This window comes from Prionailurus viverrinus, chromosome E1, assembly GCF_022837055.1.
Source record: "Prionailurus viverrinus isolate Anna chromosome E1, UM_Priviv_1.0, whole genome shotgun sequence".
In the NCBI taxonomy this organism is placed as follows: Eukaryota; Metazoa; Chordata; class Mammalia; order Carnivora; family Felidae; genus Prionailurus; species Prionailurus viverrinus.
Window position 1 is genome coordinate 29,997,735 of NC_062574.1, and position 18,751 is coordinate 30,016,485.

General features: G+C 43.0%; 1 protein-coding gene across 4 annotated transcripts in view; it reads right to left on the minus strand.

Moving 5' to 3' along the window:
• LOC125151731 (putative uncharacterized protein DDB_G0294196) overlaps nucleotides 1-18,751 on the minus strand; it is a 447,030-nt gene that overhangs the window by 11,840 nt on the left and 416,439 nt on the right. Inside the window, exon 5 of one of the 4 annotated variants that reach the window (XM_047833135.1) lies at nucleotides 13,035-13,134. The exons of 2 other annotated variants lie outside the window; for them this stretch is intronic. In XM_047833135.1, the coding sequence (XP_047689091.1) occupies nucleotides 13,086-13,134 (49 nt within the window). In that variant the 3' untranslated portion in view covers nucleotides 13,035-13,085. Of the gene's footprint in view, nucleotides 1-13,034; nucleotides 13,135-18,751 lie in introns of those variants that run through there. One more of the 4 variants, XR_007146935.1, reaches the window with a different exon arrangement.

An 18,751-nucleotide genomic window follows, 5' to 3' on the forward strand; every position in this document is an offset into this window, starting at 1 on the left:
CCAGTGAGGGTCAGGAGATGCGGATAAAAGGCTTGGGTTTGCTACTTGTCAGCGGTGAAGCTCTGCCAAGTCACCTGACTTCTGAGTCTCAATTTTCTCATGTAAAAAATGGAATTAATAGTAGTCACCCTGCAAAAGGCCTGAATAGAAGGTCACAACAGAAGGTTTACAAATGGCCAGTAAGCACACGAAAAGGTGCTCAACTTGAATAGTCATCAGAGAATTGCAGAATAAAACTACCATGAGATACCAGTGTGTGCCCACGAGAATGGCGGACATCCAATGTCGGTGGGGGTGTGGAACAACTGGAACGCACATAGATGGTTGATGGGAGTGTGAAACGGTATAATAACCTTAGAGAACTGTTTGGCAAGTTTTTACAAAATTAAATACAACGTGCCTTATGATTCAGCAATTCTGCTTTGGGTTTTACCCAAAAGAGAGGAAAAGAAATACCCACAGAAAGAACTGTACAAGAATATTTATAGCAGCTTTGGTCAAAATCGCCAATCTGGAAACAGTTGGAATGTCATCAATAGAAAAACAGATGCACAAACTGTGCTATACTTATTCTATGGAATATTACTCAATAATAAAAAGGAATGAACTATGGAGCCACATAACAATGTGACTGAATGAATCACAAAAAAAAAAAAAAAAAAAACAAAAAACCACCAACACCACAACAACATTATGTTGAGCAAAAGAAGCCAGACACAATAGAATACTTACAACATGAGGGCATGTCTGTGAAGATATTTGGCAAACTGATCACAATGGGGATAGAAATCAAAACAGTGGTTGCCTAGGCCTGGGGAATGGGAATAGCTGACTGGATGGTAGTAGAAGAAAATGTTGGAAATGTTCTATATTTGATTGAGGTTGTCAGGAGGGTGTATTCAATTATTGAAGCATATCTAACCAAACACTTAAAATCTATTCATTTTATTGTATGTAAATTTAAAGAAATAAATGTCTGCTCTAGCTACCTTACAGAGATGTTGGAAGACTGAATGAGAAACAAGGTGAATAGAAATGCCATGTAAATCTGCATTGTTGTTGTTCGATAGATAAAACCAAGCACAGACCGTATTATGGACAGGCATATGGAAGCCAGGTGCAGATCCCAGGATGTGAACCCAGGCTCCAGCCCAAGGACCAAGCCCATGCTACTAGCCCATGTGATGTCTTTGTGAGAATAAGAAAAGCAAAGCTCTTCTTTTCCCCCTCACTGTGACCCACTGCTTAGAGAGCAGAGATTGGCTGAATGTCACCAACATTTTACCCACTAGGCCAGGCCTGTTTGTACCAGGAACAATCTGCATGGCTCTATACGAGGGCTCTCCTCAAGGCCTTTGTACATACTGTTCCATCTGCCCAAAACATTTGTCCGTGTCACAAGACTGGCTCTCTTTGATACTTCAGATCTTGGTTTAAATGCCATTTCCTTATGGAGGAAATATTCTGCCCTCAACCTCATGAGTCTTTATCTCAACACCTTTGGGCCTAGAAGCACCAGCCATAATTTGTAATTAGTATTTCCTTTCCTGGTCTTTCTCTGTCTCCTCCTTCTAGACTATGTTTTCCATAGGGGCAGGGAACCCACCTCTTGGTGAACAAGAGGTATAACACCCCAGGGTATAGAATAGTGCCTAGCACATGGCAGATGATTTACAAATGTGTGTTGAGTGACACGGTCTGATAGAAGTTTGGGGAGGTAGGAAGTTGAAAGCTAGTGACTTTCCCAGTGGGTGATCAGGTAGGGATACACTTGGCTATATAACTGGAGACCCGCAGGGAAACAGGTTTCAGGGAGGACCATGGGAGGCCAGAGACCTGGCAGCTAGCATGGCTGGGATTAGGAGTAAGACACCGAGAATGGGTAATAACATCAATGTACAAAAAACACAATATTTTGATGTCAAATTTTTATATTTTACAATAATAACATTTTGCTAACGTGCTCTTGATTGGCCATCAGATTTTTCTAGCTTGCTTTTCTGGAAATTCATTTTTTTTGGTCATCAAGATTTATAATTTTAGGAACTTTATTTTCAGTTGATATAACTGAAAGCAAATCAGTTATTTAGCTTATTCTTAGCAAATGCAAGATCATAGATACTTTTTGATAATTTTTGATTTTGAGAGGATCTTTCTGCTGATACAGTTATTACTGGACCTGTTAAGAGTATTTTTTTTTTTAATTTTTTTTTCAACGTTTTTATTTTATTTTTGGGACAGAGAGAGACAGAGCATGAACGGGGGAGGGGCAGAGAGAGAGGGAGACACAGAATCGGAAACAGGCTCCAGGCTCCGAGCCATCAGCCCAGAGCCTGACGCGGGGCTCGAACTCACGGAACGCGAGATCGTGACCTGGCTGAAGTCGGATGCTTAACCGACTGCGCCACCCAGGTGCCCCAAGAGTATTTTAGAAGTATAATAATAATTAGATAAATTTTTTATAATTTTGAAATATCCTTTTTAGTATATCTACAGCTGATGATTCTTGCAGAACCATTTTTCTGAAGATTTAGCTCTTTAAACAAGTTCATTTTGAATAAATCTAAACTCAATTTTGAATGTAAATGTATACAGTGGCCTTTTAATATTTCCTCTGACATTTCCTGAAACTTGTGTAGGTCATATAAGAAACGAAAACTGGGGCTTGGGTGCCTGGGTGGCTCAGTCGGTTGAGTGTCCGACTTTGGCTCAGGTCATGATCTCACAGCTTGTGAGTTCAAACCCCACGTCAGGCTCTGTGCTGACAGCTCAGAGCCTGGAGCCTGCTTCAGATTCTGTATTTCCCTCTCTCTCTGCCCCAACCCACTCACATTCTGTCCCTGTCTCTCTCAAAAATAAATAAACATTAAAAAAAAAAAAGAAACTAAAAGTGGGGCTATCATTACAGATATTTAAAAGAATAATAAGGAAATGCAATGAATAATTCTACAAATAGAAATTTTACAACTTAGACGAAATAGACCACTTTTTCAAAAAACCCAGACTACTGCAACTGCCAATATGAAACAAGTCACTTGAATAGTCCTTTAATTGTTAGGGAAATTCAATTCATAATTTTAAAACACCCAAAAAAGAAATCTCCAGGCCCAGATGGTTTCGCTGGAGAATTTTACCAAATATTTAAAGGAAAATTAACACCAATTTTACACAATCTCTTGCAGAACATAGAAGAGGGGAGAATGCATCCCAATTCATCTTATGAAACTAATATTTACCCTGGCAAAGAAAACAAAGACAGTGCCAAAAATAAGACCACACACTACTATTCCTCATAAATATTGTAAAAATCATTAACCAAATATTAGCAATAGAATCCAACAATATATAAAAGAATTGATTATACACCATGACCAAGTGTCATGTATTCAAGGCATGCAAGGCTGGTTCAATATTTGAAAATCAATCAATGTAATTCATCATATCAACAGACTAAAGAAAAAAACCCCTCATATTATCATTTCAATTGATGCAGAAAAAGTGTTAGGCAACATTCAACACTCATTCATGATTATTACTCTAAGAAAGATAGTATTAGAGGGAGAATCCTCAGCTTGATAAAGAATATCTACCAAGAAATCTATGTCTAACATGATAGTAAATGTTGAAAGACTGAATGCTTTCCCCCTGAGATCAGGGGCACATCATGGATGTCAGCTGTCACTGCTCCTCGTACTGGGATTCTTTTTTTTTTTTTTTTTTAACTTTTTTAAAGGTTTATTTATTTATTTTGAGAGGTGGAGAGGGGCAGAGAGAGGGAGAGAGAGACTCTCAAGCACGCTACGCACTGTCAGTGCAAAGCCCAACATGGGGCTCAAACCCACGAACCATGAGATCATATCCTAAGCTGAAATTAAGAGTCGGATGTTTAACTGACTGAGCCACCCAGGTGCCCCAGTACTGGGAGTTCTTGTAGTATGAAGTGTAGTAAAGCAAGGAGAGAAAATAAAAGACATACAGATACAAAAGGAAGAACTGAAAGTGTCCTTATTTGCAGACAAAATGATTATCTACATAGACAGTGCCAAGGAATCTACAAAAGATTCCTAGCACTAGTAAGTGAATTCAACAAAGACACAGGATACGAAATGAACACACAAAACTTAATTGTATTTCTGTATACTCGCAATAAATATATAGACACTGAATTTAAAACTGCAATACCATTTACAGTTTGCCCTAGAAATGAAATCTTAGGTATAAGTCTAAAAATTGTGTACAGGATTTGTATGCTGACTATAAAACACTGATGTAAAAAATCAAAGATCTTAATAAATGGAGAGACATAACACATCCATGGATTAGAAGATACAACATAGTCAAGATGCCAATTCCCCCCAAGTTGACATCTAGTTTTAATACAATTCCTACCAAAATCCCAGCAAGAATTTTTGTAGGTAGAGGGCAGATTTTTCTAAAACATAGGTAGGAGGCAAAGGAATTAGGGTACCTTCAACAATTCTGAAAAAGGAAACTAAGCTGGGAAGAGCCAGTCTACTCAATTTCAAGATTTATTATCTAATTGCAGTGATGAAAACTGTGTGGTACTGGCAGAGGGAGAGGCGCATAGATGGATGGGACAGAATAAATAAATTAGAAACTAACCTACACAAATATGCCCAACTGACAAAGTTGCAAAAGTAACCAACAGAGGGAGGATAGCCTTTCAACAAGTTGTGCTGAAGCAGATAAACATCTATAGGAAAAAAAAAAAAAAAGGAAAGAAGGAAAAAAGAAACAAAATAAAAGAAACTTGACCTAAGCCTCACACTTGATACAATCATGAGCTAAAATGTAACATGTAAACCATAACCCTCTAGAAACAGAGGAGAAAGTCTTCAGGATCTAGGACTCGGCAAAGAGTTCTTAGACTTGATGCCAAAAGCACACTCCATAAAATGAAAAACTGATAAACTGGGCTTCATCCAAATGAAATTTTGCTTTGTGAAAGGATGAAAAGACAAGCTGCAGAATGGGGAAAGAGATTTCCCAGCCGCGTATCTGACAAGGAACTGGTATCTAGAATACACAAAGAATTCTCAAATGGGCAAAAGATATAAAGAGACATTTTACCAAAGGGGATATTCAGATGGCAAATAAGCCATAAACACATGATACTGTACTAACCATCATTAGCCATTAGGGGAACACACAATGAGAGGCCACTACAAACCTAGCAGAATGGCTAAAATAAAAAAATAGTGACAACACCAAATGGTGGCAAGGATGCAGAGAAAGTGGATCACTCATGGTGCCAGTGGGGATGTAAAATGGTATCGTCACTCTGGAAAACTGGGAATTTCTTTTTTTTTTTTTTAAATTTTTTTTTAACGTTTATTTTATTTTTGGGACAGAGAGAGACAGAGCAGGAACGGGGGAGGGGCAGAGAGAGAGGGAGACACAGAATCAGAAGCAGGCTCCAGGCTCCGAGCCATCAGCCCAGAGCCTGACGCGGGGCTCGAACTCACGGACCCCGAGATCGTGACCTGAGCTGAAGTCGGAGGCTTAACTGACTGAGCCACCCAGGCACCCCTGGGAATTTCTTAAAGCACTAACCATGCAAATGACCTATGTCCCAGCAATTTCACTATTTAGGCATTTATCTTAGAGAGATGAAGACTAGTTTTGGCACATGTACAGGAACGTCTATAGCAGCTGTATTTATAATAGCCCCAAACTAGGAATAAACTAGATATTCTTCAATGGAAAGATGGTTAAACAAACAGCCATAATATGGAATACTACTCAGCAATAATAAGGAACAGACTTCTGGGGCGCCTGGGTGGCTCAGTCGGTTGAGCATCCAGCTTCGGCTCAGGTCTTGATCTCCTGATTTGCAAGTTCGAGCCCCGCATCGGGCTCTGTGCTGACAGCTCGGAGCCTGGAGCCTGCTTCGGATTCTGTGTCTCCTACTCTCTCTGCCCCTCCCCCGCTCATGCTCTGTCTCTCTCTCTCTCTCTCTCTCTCTCTCTCTCTCTCTCAATAGTAAATGTAAAAAAAAAAAAAAATTAAAATAAGGAACAGACTTTGGATACACATGACAGCCTAGGTAAATTTCTAAAGAATTATGCTGAGTAAAAAGTCAGTCTTAAATGGTTACATACTGTATTATTCCATTTATAGAACATTCTTGAAATGCAAAAATATTAAAATGGAGAAGAGATTAGTAGTTGTCAGGGGTTAAGGAGGGAGTGGGTGTGGTTATAAAACTAAAGGGCAACGGCAAAGATCTTTGTGGTGACAGAAGTGTTCTGTGGTTTTTTTTTTTTTTTTAATTTTTTAAATATTTATTTTTGACAGAGAGAGAGAGAGAGAGAGCATGAGCGGAGGAAGGGCAGAGAGAGAAGGAGACCCAGAATTTGAAGCAGGATCCAGGCCCTGAGCTGTCAGCACAGAGCCCGACGTGGCACTCAAACTCACAAACTGCAAGATCATGACCTGAGCCGAAGTCAGATGCTCAACGGACTGAGCCACCCAGGCGCCCTAGAAGTGTTCTGTTTCTTGACTGTGTCAATATCAGTATCCTGATACTGATATTGTTGTCATAAGATGCAAGATGTTATAATCAGAGAAAACTTTGGGATCTCCTTGTGTTATTTCTTACAACAGCATCTGAACCTACGGTTATTTCAAAATTAAAAGTTTAAATTTTTTCTTAATGTTTATTTATTTTGAGAGAGAGAGAGAGAGAGACAGAATGCGAGTGGGTCAGGGGCAGAGAGAGAGGGAGACACAGAAGCTGAAGCAGGCTCCAGGCTCTGAGCTGTCAGCACAGAGCCCCATGCGGGGCTCGAACTCACAAACTGTGAGATTATGACCTGAGCCGAAGTCGGACACTCAACCGACTGAGCCACCCAGGCGCCCCCCAAATTAAAAGTTTAGTTAGGGGCCCCTGGGAGGTTCAGTTGGTTAAGCTAGTGACTCTTGATTTCGGCTCAATTCACGATCTCACGGTTGTGAGATCAAGCCCCACACTGGGCTCTGCGTCGGGCACGGAGCCTGCTTGAAATTCTCTCTCTCCCTTCCCCTCTGCCCATTTCCCCTGCTTGCATTCTCTCTCTCTCTCTCTCTCTCTCTCTCTCTCTCTCTTAAAAATAATATTTATGATTAAAAAGTTGATCAGCTGTGAAAATAGTCTGCTTCAGTTGTCTGATATTTAACCTCCATCAGTGCTTCTGTGGTATGAAAGCAGACGCGAGCACAGAGGACCGGTTCTGGTAACACTGTGCCTATGTCTACCTGGAGGGCAGCGAGCTGGTGCAGAAGGGCAGAGAGATTTTGTACAAACAAGTTTTCTAGTGGCGTGAGGGTATGTTACCTGACATACTGCTTACCCAGGATCTAGTGCAGGGCTTTGCACAAAATTAAAAATCAGTAAGTAGCTACTGAAGGTAATATTGAATAAAAGGATACTTTCAGAAATCTGCTGTTTTGCCTCAGAGTTGGACGGTGTTGCTTGTTCCTCAAATCTAATGGAATTGTTGGCCCTCAGATTCCCTAGCAGTGACAAGGCGAAGATAAAGTTACTTGTCTGAAAATTTGGTATGCAACTCACTCAAAAATCAAAGGGACTAGAAAGCCAAAGGAAGCCAAAGCGAGCCAAAGCAAGTGGCCTTGTAGAGTAGACAGAGCATGGGTTGTGAATTCTTTCACCCAACAAATCCATTCCGGAGACATTATCCTGCAGTTATCCGTCCGCAAATGTGCAATTGCATATAAACAGTGCACGTTTCATTGCAGTAGTGCTTCTGGTTGCCAAAAGTTGGAAAAAAAAATATTCAATAGATTTAAATATACCATGACAATCCTTCTAATGAAATACCATGCAACTATTAAAAAGGATCTGGTGCATAGGTATTATTGACACAGAAAGATACTCAAGAAAAAAATTTAAAAGCAAGTTCTAGAACAGTTCTAATCTTTTTGTATAAAAAATGTATACGTATGTCTCTAGGTTTAGTAGTATATACTAAAAAAATAGGAAAAAAATGTACTCTGTGCTATGAACATGGTTATCTTGGGAGAAAGTAGGATTATGAGGGACTTTAACTCAGTTCTCTATTTCTGTATGTTTGAATAGGTTATACTGATATCGATAACTTCTGTAAATCACACAAAGATGTTTTCTTTCCAATTTTTTTTATTTTTTTTATTAAAAAAAATTTTTTTTTCAACGTTTATTTATTTTTGGGACAGAGAGAGACAGAGCATGAACGGGGGAGGGGCAGAGAGAGAGGGAGACACAGAATCGGAAACAGGCTCCAGGCTCTGAGCCATCAGCCCAGAGCCCGACGCGGGGCTCGAACTCCCGGACCGCGAGATCGTGACCTGGCTGAAGTCGGACGCTTAACCGACTGCACCACCCAGGCGCCCCTCCAATTTTTTTTTAATGTTTATTTATTATTGAGAGACAGAGAGAGACAGAGCATGAGCTGGGGAGGGGCAGAGAGAGAGGGAGACACAGGATCCGAAGCAGGCTCCAGGCTCTGAGTTGTCAGCACAGAGCCCGACACAGGGCTGGAACTCGTCAACTGCGAGATCATGACCTGAGCCGAAGTCGGATGCTCAGCCTACTGAACCACCCAGGGGCCCCCAAAGGTGTTTTTCTTTTAGTGATGGAGGATGGCCCTTGGAGTTTGAAAGACTTGTGTTTGAAATTCAACACTTCCATTAACTATAAATTTGGACAACTTACTTCACTTCTCCAATAAGTGTGTTTAGGGGCCCCACTTTCCTTGTCTGTAAAATGGGGATAATGCTACGTACCTTATAAAGTTATCATGTGAATTCAGTGAAGGAAAACAAACATTTGATCTGGGGCCTGGCTCAAAGCAGTTAATTTATAAAATACATTTGTATGCATTTGCCACTGCCTAGGCTGTGGGAGAGTGCCAGATTTCTGATTAGGGCCCTTGTCTACAACTTCTCAACTGTAGAAAATATTTATAGCCATAAGGCCTGTTGACTCATTGAATTTCCAAGACTGGCTACTTCCTGTCAGGTGTTTCCTGTTCTCATCCAAGACCCAAAATAAAAGCAATATGCAGTTTCAATACCCAGGTTTGGTGTTCGTGGTCTGTAGACATGCCCTTCCTTCACCCTTCATTCAGCCACCCGGATCCAGGATTTCACTGCCCCACATCTACTGCAAGCTAGCTCAGTGTAGACAGAAGTCCTTCAAAGCTCTGAATCTTCATCATCTAACGAGCTCAGCTCTTCTGCACTGATGGCAAAGCTATCAGGGCATTGCTTGATGGGACTTCTTACCTGTAACTTTGAGAGATGAGAAAAGTCCGCACGAGAAAGCCTCAGCTTGGGCCATTAATTATATTACCCACTTCTAATGCCATATGGTGAAAGTGGGATGAGGTAAGCCGGCATTTTAGGACATTTTGAATTAAACTGAGCCATTATGATTGTGTCCTACACTATTATATGCTGTGTACTGGGAGACTCTGTGATCCTTCGTGTCCAGAAAGAGGCACTCCAATCCAGCAGTGAGCAGGCTGCCAGAAAGGAGCCGGACCAGAGTTTAACTCAAGCTGATTGGTAGAAGAGGCGACAAATCTGGATCTGATGCAGGTCAAACAAGCCTAGATAGTCCCTCTCATGGCCGAGGTGCGACACTAATGCATGGCTCATTTCTGCCTGTGCTGTGGATGTCTGGGGATTATGTGAGCCCTTTTGATGACAGCAAACCCACTAACTCTGGAGGAATGCCATTTTTACGAAACTTTGTGAGAACACTTCATATGGCTGTTGATACATGCCGCTGGCTCCTGTTTTCTCTCTCTAGGGATGATGCGGAAAACTAGATTAGAAAACAATTACCGTGTTTTAGAATTAGTGGTTTCAATTCTTTCAGACTGCTTGTGTGCATGAGCTTCCGGTGCTGAACTCTGGGATTTGATTAAGGTGGAGGGACCCAAAATCTGAGGAGCAGACCTCCCAGTTCGGAAGTACGGATAGGGGGCTCTCAGCCTGATGGACAAACAGTCAGATATCTGAGGACTCTATCACAACACCCTGCCGATTATTGCCAACTGCCTGTGAAACTGATCCTTCTCTTGCCCTCAGAGCCCTGCAGGAACAGCAAGGGAAGATGTCATTTTTGCAAACGCATAGCTTCTCGAGCTTGGTATCTGACCCATCAATACTGACCTTGGGACTTGCAGTTTGATTCATTTTCTTAAAAAAAAAAAAAAAACGCAATTTCCTGTGTCTAAGGAGGGGGGAAAGGTTAAAAAATATCATTATAAAGGCTCCATAGATTTTTAGGACATCAAATTGCTCTGACAAACCATTTTTATGAGTTAAGTGTAAAGGAAACAGAAACATACGGATTAAATTTCCCTTAAAATACACATGGGCTTAAAAATTAAGGGGGAAAGAAGGACTTGGCAATGTGGGTTTCAGACTTTGCCAAACCCCAACTCCTGAGAAATAACTTGAGATGCTTGACGAACCCAAAAAGCAGCTGGGTTTGCCCTGTGCCCTCACTGAGCGACATCTAGAGTCCCATGTGATTGGAAGCTGTATAACTGAAATATGCTAATTTATAAAGTCATGCTCTGATTCTTCAAACTCCCCCAAACAGTCCCTGTTCATAAAATTTCTCCCTGAAGGCCTCGTCCTCCTCCGGGTTCTCCTTGTATCCAGGCAAAATCACAGATCAGCATTATAATTCCCATTTCATGGATGAAAACATCCAAGCTCGATGAGGTTTAAATGAGATGGTTGGTGGCAGCTTTCTCAAGACAGAAAATTTACCCATATGCACCCCACACCTGCCTTGGGAATAAAAGAAAGTCACTGGTTCATTAAGTTCTATAATGGATTCATAGACAGATGGCCAGTATAAACCCCCCATCGAGCACTGAGAATTCAGAGCAGTGTGTATGAATTTGTATAGTATTCATTCATTCGTACATTCCATAAACAAATGCTTATGGAACACAAATGCACTACTGGGATCACAAAAGAGAACAGGAGAAGGAGCAGCTAACAGTTATTGGGGTTTACTATGTGCGGGAGATTGTGATAGCCCCTTACCGTGAGTGCAGTGTCCTATTTAATGCTCACTTGAACATTTAGAGGTCTGTACTATGACTATCCCTGTTTTACAGAAGAGGAGGGAGGCACAGTGGGATTTAGTTAATTTGCCTAAGATTGGCTAGAAAGGGCAGATCTAGGATTCAAAGCCAAGATTGGTGTTAAAGACACATGGATTCTGCCTTCAAGGAAACCTAGCACCTTCTGGGCAAGCTAAGACATACATATTCAAATGTAAATATAATAAAGAGTGATAAATGTCCCAGAGACATTCAGAGCACGGAAGCATTAGCTTTACTGAGATCAGGAAGGCTTTGTGTAGAAGGCAGCACTTGCATAAGATTTTAAAAGATGGGTAAGATCCGAATACCAGGGGAGAGGTCAGAGTCATTCCTGCCTGGAGAACATCTGAGAGAAACAAGGGAAGAGAGAAGGAAGCCTAGGGCACAACAGGAGGTCCTGCAGAGATGCACAGAAATCATACCAGACACACCTTTGACTCAGGTAAGTGCAATTATGTACCATCAACCGAAACAAAAGAAAACAAACCCTCCAAAATAAATTGCTCGGGCCATTTCATCTGTCATTGCCTAGAAAAATGAGTAGAAGACAGGAGGAAAAGCCTGTTACTTCCTCAGTTGGTTCTGACTCTGAGAACCTCTCATGATGTGAGCATCTCACAGCGCGAAGTGATTCTGGAGAAGAAAGGTGGACATTTTTGCACAACAGAGTCCCTAACCATGTTAGCTAGTACTCAGGTGATTAGCTAAGTTCCAGGGCTTAACAGTCTATGCTACTGTTACTGACAGGGAGCGATTTTGGTCATCTGTGACATTTAATTGCTGATTTTAGAACTTAAACCCCCTGTATAAAATGCAAATCCACTATATGTGCTTACTTTGTAAATTGTAAACGAACCCTTGAAATTAGAAGGGTCAAGTTGTTTAAAAAAATTAATCCAAATGAAATGTAAATTATGCATAAAAATATATTAACCTCTAAATAGATACAACAAGAAATATCCTCCTTCAAAGGCCCCAACAATTTGCTCACTTATGACAAACCAGGCATAGAAACTTTGGACAGTTTCCAAAATGCTATTTATTATTAATAGCAGGGGCTTCAAGACCTAAGGGTGGGAAAGTCAGTAAATAGGCAGCAGGGCTGAGAAAGTTTATCAAAGAAAATACAGGGAGGTTGATTTGTCAGAATAAGAAATTAAAGAACAGTGAAGAAAATGCTAATATGGCATGAGTTGACATGATACACATGTGACAAATATCTGATAACTTCGCTCCTTTTTTCTCCAAATACAAAAGGTATGCCGATTTTAGAAAAAGTAGGATATATATTTTTCAAAAATGCAAAAGATAAATAGGGGAAAGCAAAAAGCACCCATAATCCTGTCAGAGAGAAAACCGTTGTATCTTTTTGTGTATTTTCTATCCACGTATATATCTTCTACATATTTATGTGAATCCATGCTCTGTATCCGTGGTTCTCAAACTTTAACTTATATCAATTTCACCTGGCTACTAAGACATGCACTGGTGTGGGCTCACTTCCGGAGTCTCTGATAGAGCAGGTCTGGGCGGGGCCGGGGAATGTGCATTTCTACCAGGTTTATAGATGTCCCTGCAGCCGGCTGCCTGTGGACTGGGGACCACACTCCGAGTGAAATCTGTTGCTCTGTGAGCTTTTGATTCTTGCTCTTTTCACTTCATATTGGAAAATACCTTTTCTCAAGGCTGTATAATATTTTATTACATGATTTGTTAACTGTGCCCTATTGTTGAACCCACTGATTGGAGGAGGTCATATTTTTAAGAAACAATGCTAAGGTGAGTAAGATGTACCTGTAGCCTTGAGACCAAGGAGGGAGCACATCTAAGGCTGTGGGAGACAAAGAAACGTTGACACTCTTACGGTTACTTTGGATTTTAGAGCATCATGAATGCACACACCACCGAAAGGAAGGGTCCTGAGTGAATCATTTCAGGTGCGCAGCAAGGACCTCACAGGCCTCGGGGGGCTGTGTCTTCTGAGACGGGCCCATCGGTTCGTCTGAAATATGCAGAAGGAGAGAAGCAAGACAAGAGCCTAAGAGGCCGACGTCTGATCTGCAACCGGCTAAAAATCTAGCTCCAGGGGCAGCCTGATAAGCTCAGGGCTCCGCAGGGACCTCTGACGGGCGTCCCCAGCGAGCAGGCTCTTAGCACGAATAGCAGCGCCATGGGGCGCGCTCTGGCCCTCCTGCCTCCTCCTCCTCGGCATCAGCAACACAAACAGTTAAACCGCCAGCGGCTCCCAAACAGTGGTTTCCGCCCTCAGCGACTGCCAGCCCCTGCAGGCTCACCGCACACAGCCTCGGAGGTCTGGCTCCCAGCGCCTCTCTGCCCGACGCCAGAACAATGAGAGAGGGAACTGCGGCCGCCGCAGAGCTGCGGGGCCCACGGTCCGCTGCGGCCTCCCCGGCCCACGGGTGCCCCTCGCCCCGCGCCTCCGCCTGGCTTCTCACCCCGGGACGTCCCCCGGACGCTCGCGGGCGTCCCCGTTCTCTTGCTGGCTCATCCTCTGGTACTGTCCCCGAGGAAGAATGCTAATCACGGTGACTGGTGGTACTAATCACTGCGGGTGAACCCAGGAAAATAAGAGTCACGGTGGGACCCATTGTTGCTTGAACGGTGGTATTTACCAAGCACGCTGTAGATGTTATATTATCTAATCTAATCCTCACATTGGCCCTAGGAGCTCAGCACTATCAGTCTTCCCGTTTGTACCAACCAAGAAATAAATGGAGGACCAGAGAGGTTGAACCACTTGCCCAATGCCGCTCAGCAGACAAGGGATGGAGGTGGACTTAAAGCCAAATCCATCGGACTCAAAAGTCCATGTTCCTTATCACCACTCTAATCAGCTTTTTAAAGGAAGGTATCTAATATTTGTTTAATCTTCTCTTCATCAGATTTATATAAATGCCAGAGAAGGCCAAGCATTTTACTTTTTTAGAGCATCTTCAATGGGAGGGTAGATTGCTCATAGCTTATTTTAAATTTTTGTTTTTTTTTATTTTTATTAGAGAGAGAGAGAGAGAGAGAGAGAGAGAGAGTGTGTGTGTGTGTGTGTGTGTGTGAGAGAGAGAGAGAGCAGGGGAGGGGTAGAGGGAGAGAGAGAATCTTAAGTAGGCTCCACACTCAGAGTGGAGCCCGTCATGGGACTCAAACCTGCAACTCTGGGATCATGACCGGAGCTGAAATCAAGAGTTCGACACTCAACTGACTGAACCGCCCAGGTGTGCCCTAATAGCTTATTTTAAATCAGCCAGGAGAAAGTCCCCTGATTTCCTGGGTTATTGGTTTACCACCCATGGTACTGAGATCATAGGAAGGGTGTGGACGTAGTGTACAAAGACTCTGAGTTATCCCATCAGTTAGAGGTTTCAAGAGAAGTTTCTATCCTATTAAGATAAACTGAATTTTTTTAATCTATAATTTTAGTATTGATATATATATATGATATATGATATGATATATATTAGTATCGATATTAGTATTGATACATATGTCATATATGTATATGGTAGTACTAAGGACTAATATATACATGTATATACTTAACATATATACATATATGTGTACATATAACTAAATATACAGTATGTGTCTATGTTACTAAATATACATTACTAAATACATAATGTGTATCAATTACTAAATATATATGTTAATAAATGTATAAAGAGAGCTACCTTTATATCATGGTGGGACCCACATTTCTTCATGGAGCACAGAATAGTGGTTCTCAAACATTTGTGTGCATTGGAATCACCTGGAGGGTCTGTTAAACCAGACCAGTGTGTGGGGGGGGGGGGTGGGTACCTGGGTGGCTCAGTCGGTTAAGCATCCGCCTTCGCCTTGGGTCATGATCTCGCAGTTCGTGAGTTCAAGCCCAGTGTCAGGCTCTGTGCGGGCAGCTCGCAGCCTGGAGCCTGCTTTGGATTCTGTGCCTCCCCCTGTCTCTGCCTCTCCCCACTCACCCTCTGTCTGTCTCTCTCAAAAATAAACATTAAAAAAAATTTAAAACAAACAAACAAACAAAACACTAAACCAGTGGGCCCCACCCCCCGTTTCTGAGTCAGGAATTCTGAGTAGGGCCCGGGGAGCTGCATTTCTAACAGGTTCCCAGTCGATGCTGATATTGCCCGTCCGGGAGCACCCCTGAGAATGGCTGGAGAGGAGGATATGCTGCAGCTCGGCCTTACGGAGAAAGAAGCCTCTGCCACGTTGTTTCAAAGGGGTTTGCATGCCACACTGCCTTCTGCTAAAATGATGGATTAGAGATGTGAACAGAGAGATGGTCACCTGGAGGACTGGGCCCACGTCAAACTGGGTCTTCCACATCATGATACAGGGGGCTTCCCAAGGAACGGCTGTGGCACTTGAAGCCCCAGGGGTGATCGTTAACAGATAAAAGCCAGAGGAAGCCTCGTGTTTTCTGATAGTCTCCTCTCTATCAATAAGGGGAAAATACATGGGCTTCTTTGTTACTTGATGTGATTTTAGAGATGGTTGCAAACAAACAGTCATTTTCTGCAGCTGTCCTAGGAATTGGAGTTCGCTCCTGTGGCTGGAAAGATTATGTGCCCTTGCTAAAACTGTGATTGCTTTCCCAGATTCACCCATCAAAATGCCCTGTGAAAGATGACCCTGTCCCCCTGATGGCTCAGGCTTGTCCAATGTGCATTGCTTCCGGAAGTTTCTTAGCATATTGGAGTAGAGGGAGTTTAAAATCAGTGTTCACTCAGTAACATTTTCATCTAAATTGATGGGTTTAGCTCTGTGGCAGAAAATTCCTGCCAGACTTGGGCTGTCCCTGAATGACACGGCCATATACAAGCAGGTCAGGCCCTTGCTCCCGTTTGAAATTTTTTGGGTCTTGCTTTGTGTCTTTTCTGTAGCAAAACAGCATACACAATGCTGTACTAGGCTACACAGTCTGTATTTCCGAAGAATCAAATCCTCAAACCTCTACTATCTCTCCCTAGGATAGAGAAAGCCAGGCTAACTTCCAACCTTGAATTCTGAGAGCAAACCAGAGGGCCAGAAAATGTCAGTCTGCTTTCTTCTTTGATAAGCTTCCTTGGCAAAGTGGGACGACCTGAATTACGGTGTGGCCCTCGGCCCAAGAATCTTGAAGTCGGCTTCTGGCTTCCCCTGTCTCTAGCCTCTCTTCAGGCAGTGGTGTGTGGCCCACAGTGCTGTAGATCAATCACTCGGTTTCCAGAGGCAATCATGCAGTCTCTTTATGATTACGGGTGCTCCCAGAGGAAGGGAAACAGCCACAGATAACCCCAAACAGAGCTGACCCAGAGCTGTGTGCTTTGGGAAGGCATTATTCGGTTTCTTTATATAGCTATTTTGCCTTTCTAGCTGATAACAAATTTTTGCTCCCTGAGTACATAAGGCCTCATGGCAGGGAGGTAGACCAGCAATTTGCTAATTAGAGAAGAAAACAAAGCCTGGAGTTTCAGGAAAAGACAACTGACTATGTCTATTAAGGATGCTCCCCTTGCTGGGAGAATCTGCCAGGTGGCTAAACCACCGGAAGATGTTTCTGCCTGGAATGTTAAAAAGGGAGCTTGGGGGCCTCCAGTACAAAGGCCTTCAGTCCGTTCCCTGGAGCCCTGGAGAGGGCTGGAGGCTCCAGGACTACAAAGGATGAATAAGGCCCAGCTCTTACCCCCAAGGAGCTCAAGGGCCAACACATTCACTCATTCATCTGCCAAATATTTACTGAATTCTTAGAATGTACCAGGGAGATTGTTTTGGTAATAAAATCTCAGAGTAGGGACAGACTCTAGATCAGGGATCAGAAGTCTTGCGGGGAGCAGCGTCTTTTCTGTGCTGCCCTTGTCAGATCGTCGCCTGACCTCTGACCACATCTTGGGGTGGGAGGCTGTCACTGTGTGGCAGGTGATCCCACTGCTCCACAGTCATCGTGGCTCAAAGGCTCGCTCTGTGCTGTACTGAATTCCTTATCTGCCTTCTTCTGTCTTAGCCCAGATGAGATCAATGTCTACTTGGAAGAATACTGTAGGACTCATTAACCCTGCCTGCCCACCTGAAGCCCACTCTCCCCTTCCCTTAAAATAACCACACACACAAATCCACACATGCCAAACCCCAAATGCTGCTGGCTTTGTTTTTGCATCTGTGCTTGGCAGAGCTGCTGGTGGTATATGTGTGATACACTGAGTTTAAAAGAGGGTAGAGAAGAAGATGGGGGGTGTGCATGTTTGGCTCCATGCCTAACACTGGATCTGGCATGCGGTAGGTCTTCAGCACCTGTGCATCAAAGGAACAATCAACGGATGAGTGAGCAGGTGACTGACACGAGTGTGAGTTACTAACTAGACTATCCCTTCTTTTATGTTGTGGACCGTGTTTCATACATCATCACACATCCAGTACCTGAGACAGTACTTGGGCCACCAGTCAGGGTTCAAACATAAGTACTTTATACATAAGTGGGTGGGCAGATGGAATTGAAAACCACTGGCATATTCAGTGTGAGCTGAATAAGTGTGTGAACGAACAAAGGAATGAGTGAATGTGCGAATGAATGAAGGTGCACACCACGGGGAGAAGCCTCCCTAGGGATTGTTATTCCACTTCCACTGGAGGACATCACAGTTGCAGCGAGTGGGTGAGAGAAGTATGACCCTGTTTAATAGGGCTGCTGGTTGCCTTCTCAGCATGAGAGGCTCTTTCCTACGGTTGACTCAGCAGCCCAGGCCGTGTGCCTTGGTCCTGTGGTCTCTCCTAACACGCTAGGGTTAGCTAGGTGAGATTTTGTTTTGTTGTGTTTTGTGTTTTAATCAAACTCTGCTTTGCTTAGAGATTCTACATTTATTTGGTTTGCTTTCCAGTTGCTTAAGGGAATATGGATGTTAGCTAGACATGGTTACAGATGCTAACAGGGAAACTGTGTGGTTTGGTGAACAGAGGAAAGAAAGGTCTGGAGGAAATAAACAACGCATACTGATGTCTACACTCTTGTCCTCCCAGGACCACCTGGAGACCCACCGCAAACACAGAATAAGAGTGGACACTCCCTTTCCCCCAAAAGGTCTGAATCTGGCACACTCTGGCAGAGCAAGTCTGTTTCCCCCAGGCGTGGTCCTTAGCTTCTCAGAGCCACAATCTATATAGATGAGACCGCATGTTGCTTTTGATCACATTACCTCTGTTCCCTGGAAGGTAGCCCTAAGATGGTACAGGATCAAGAGTACTTAAATTTGGTTTGTTTTTCCTCCTGTGATTATTAGATCCTCAGCCTCTGAGTCAGTTCAGCTGTACTCCCCAGGAAACCAAATTTTACTTTGTCCTAGCAAGAATCTGACTCAGCCTCTGCCTCTTTGGAAGGCACTGTGATTTCCATGCCAGTAATGAAAAGGAAAACCAGGGAGGTACAGATGATGCCCACTACTTAGCAATGTAAGTTCTCAGCAACACGCTCCTTCTGAGATGCCACCTGGTCGGCTCTCCTGCATTTTGCTGAGATGAAGGAAAAAAAAACTGACAGCAGCTCTAAAAGAGATAAAGAACTAGTCACAAACTTAGGAGAATTCCATGTGGTTTAGTGGATTAAGAGCCCTCCTCTTAAGTTAATTAGCTGTTGG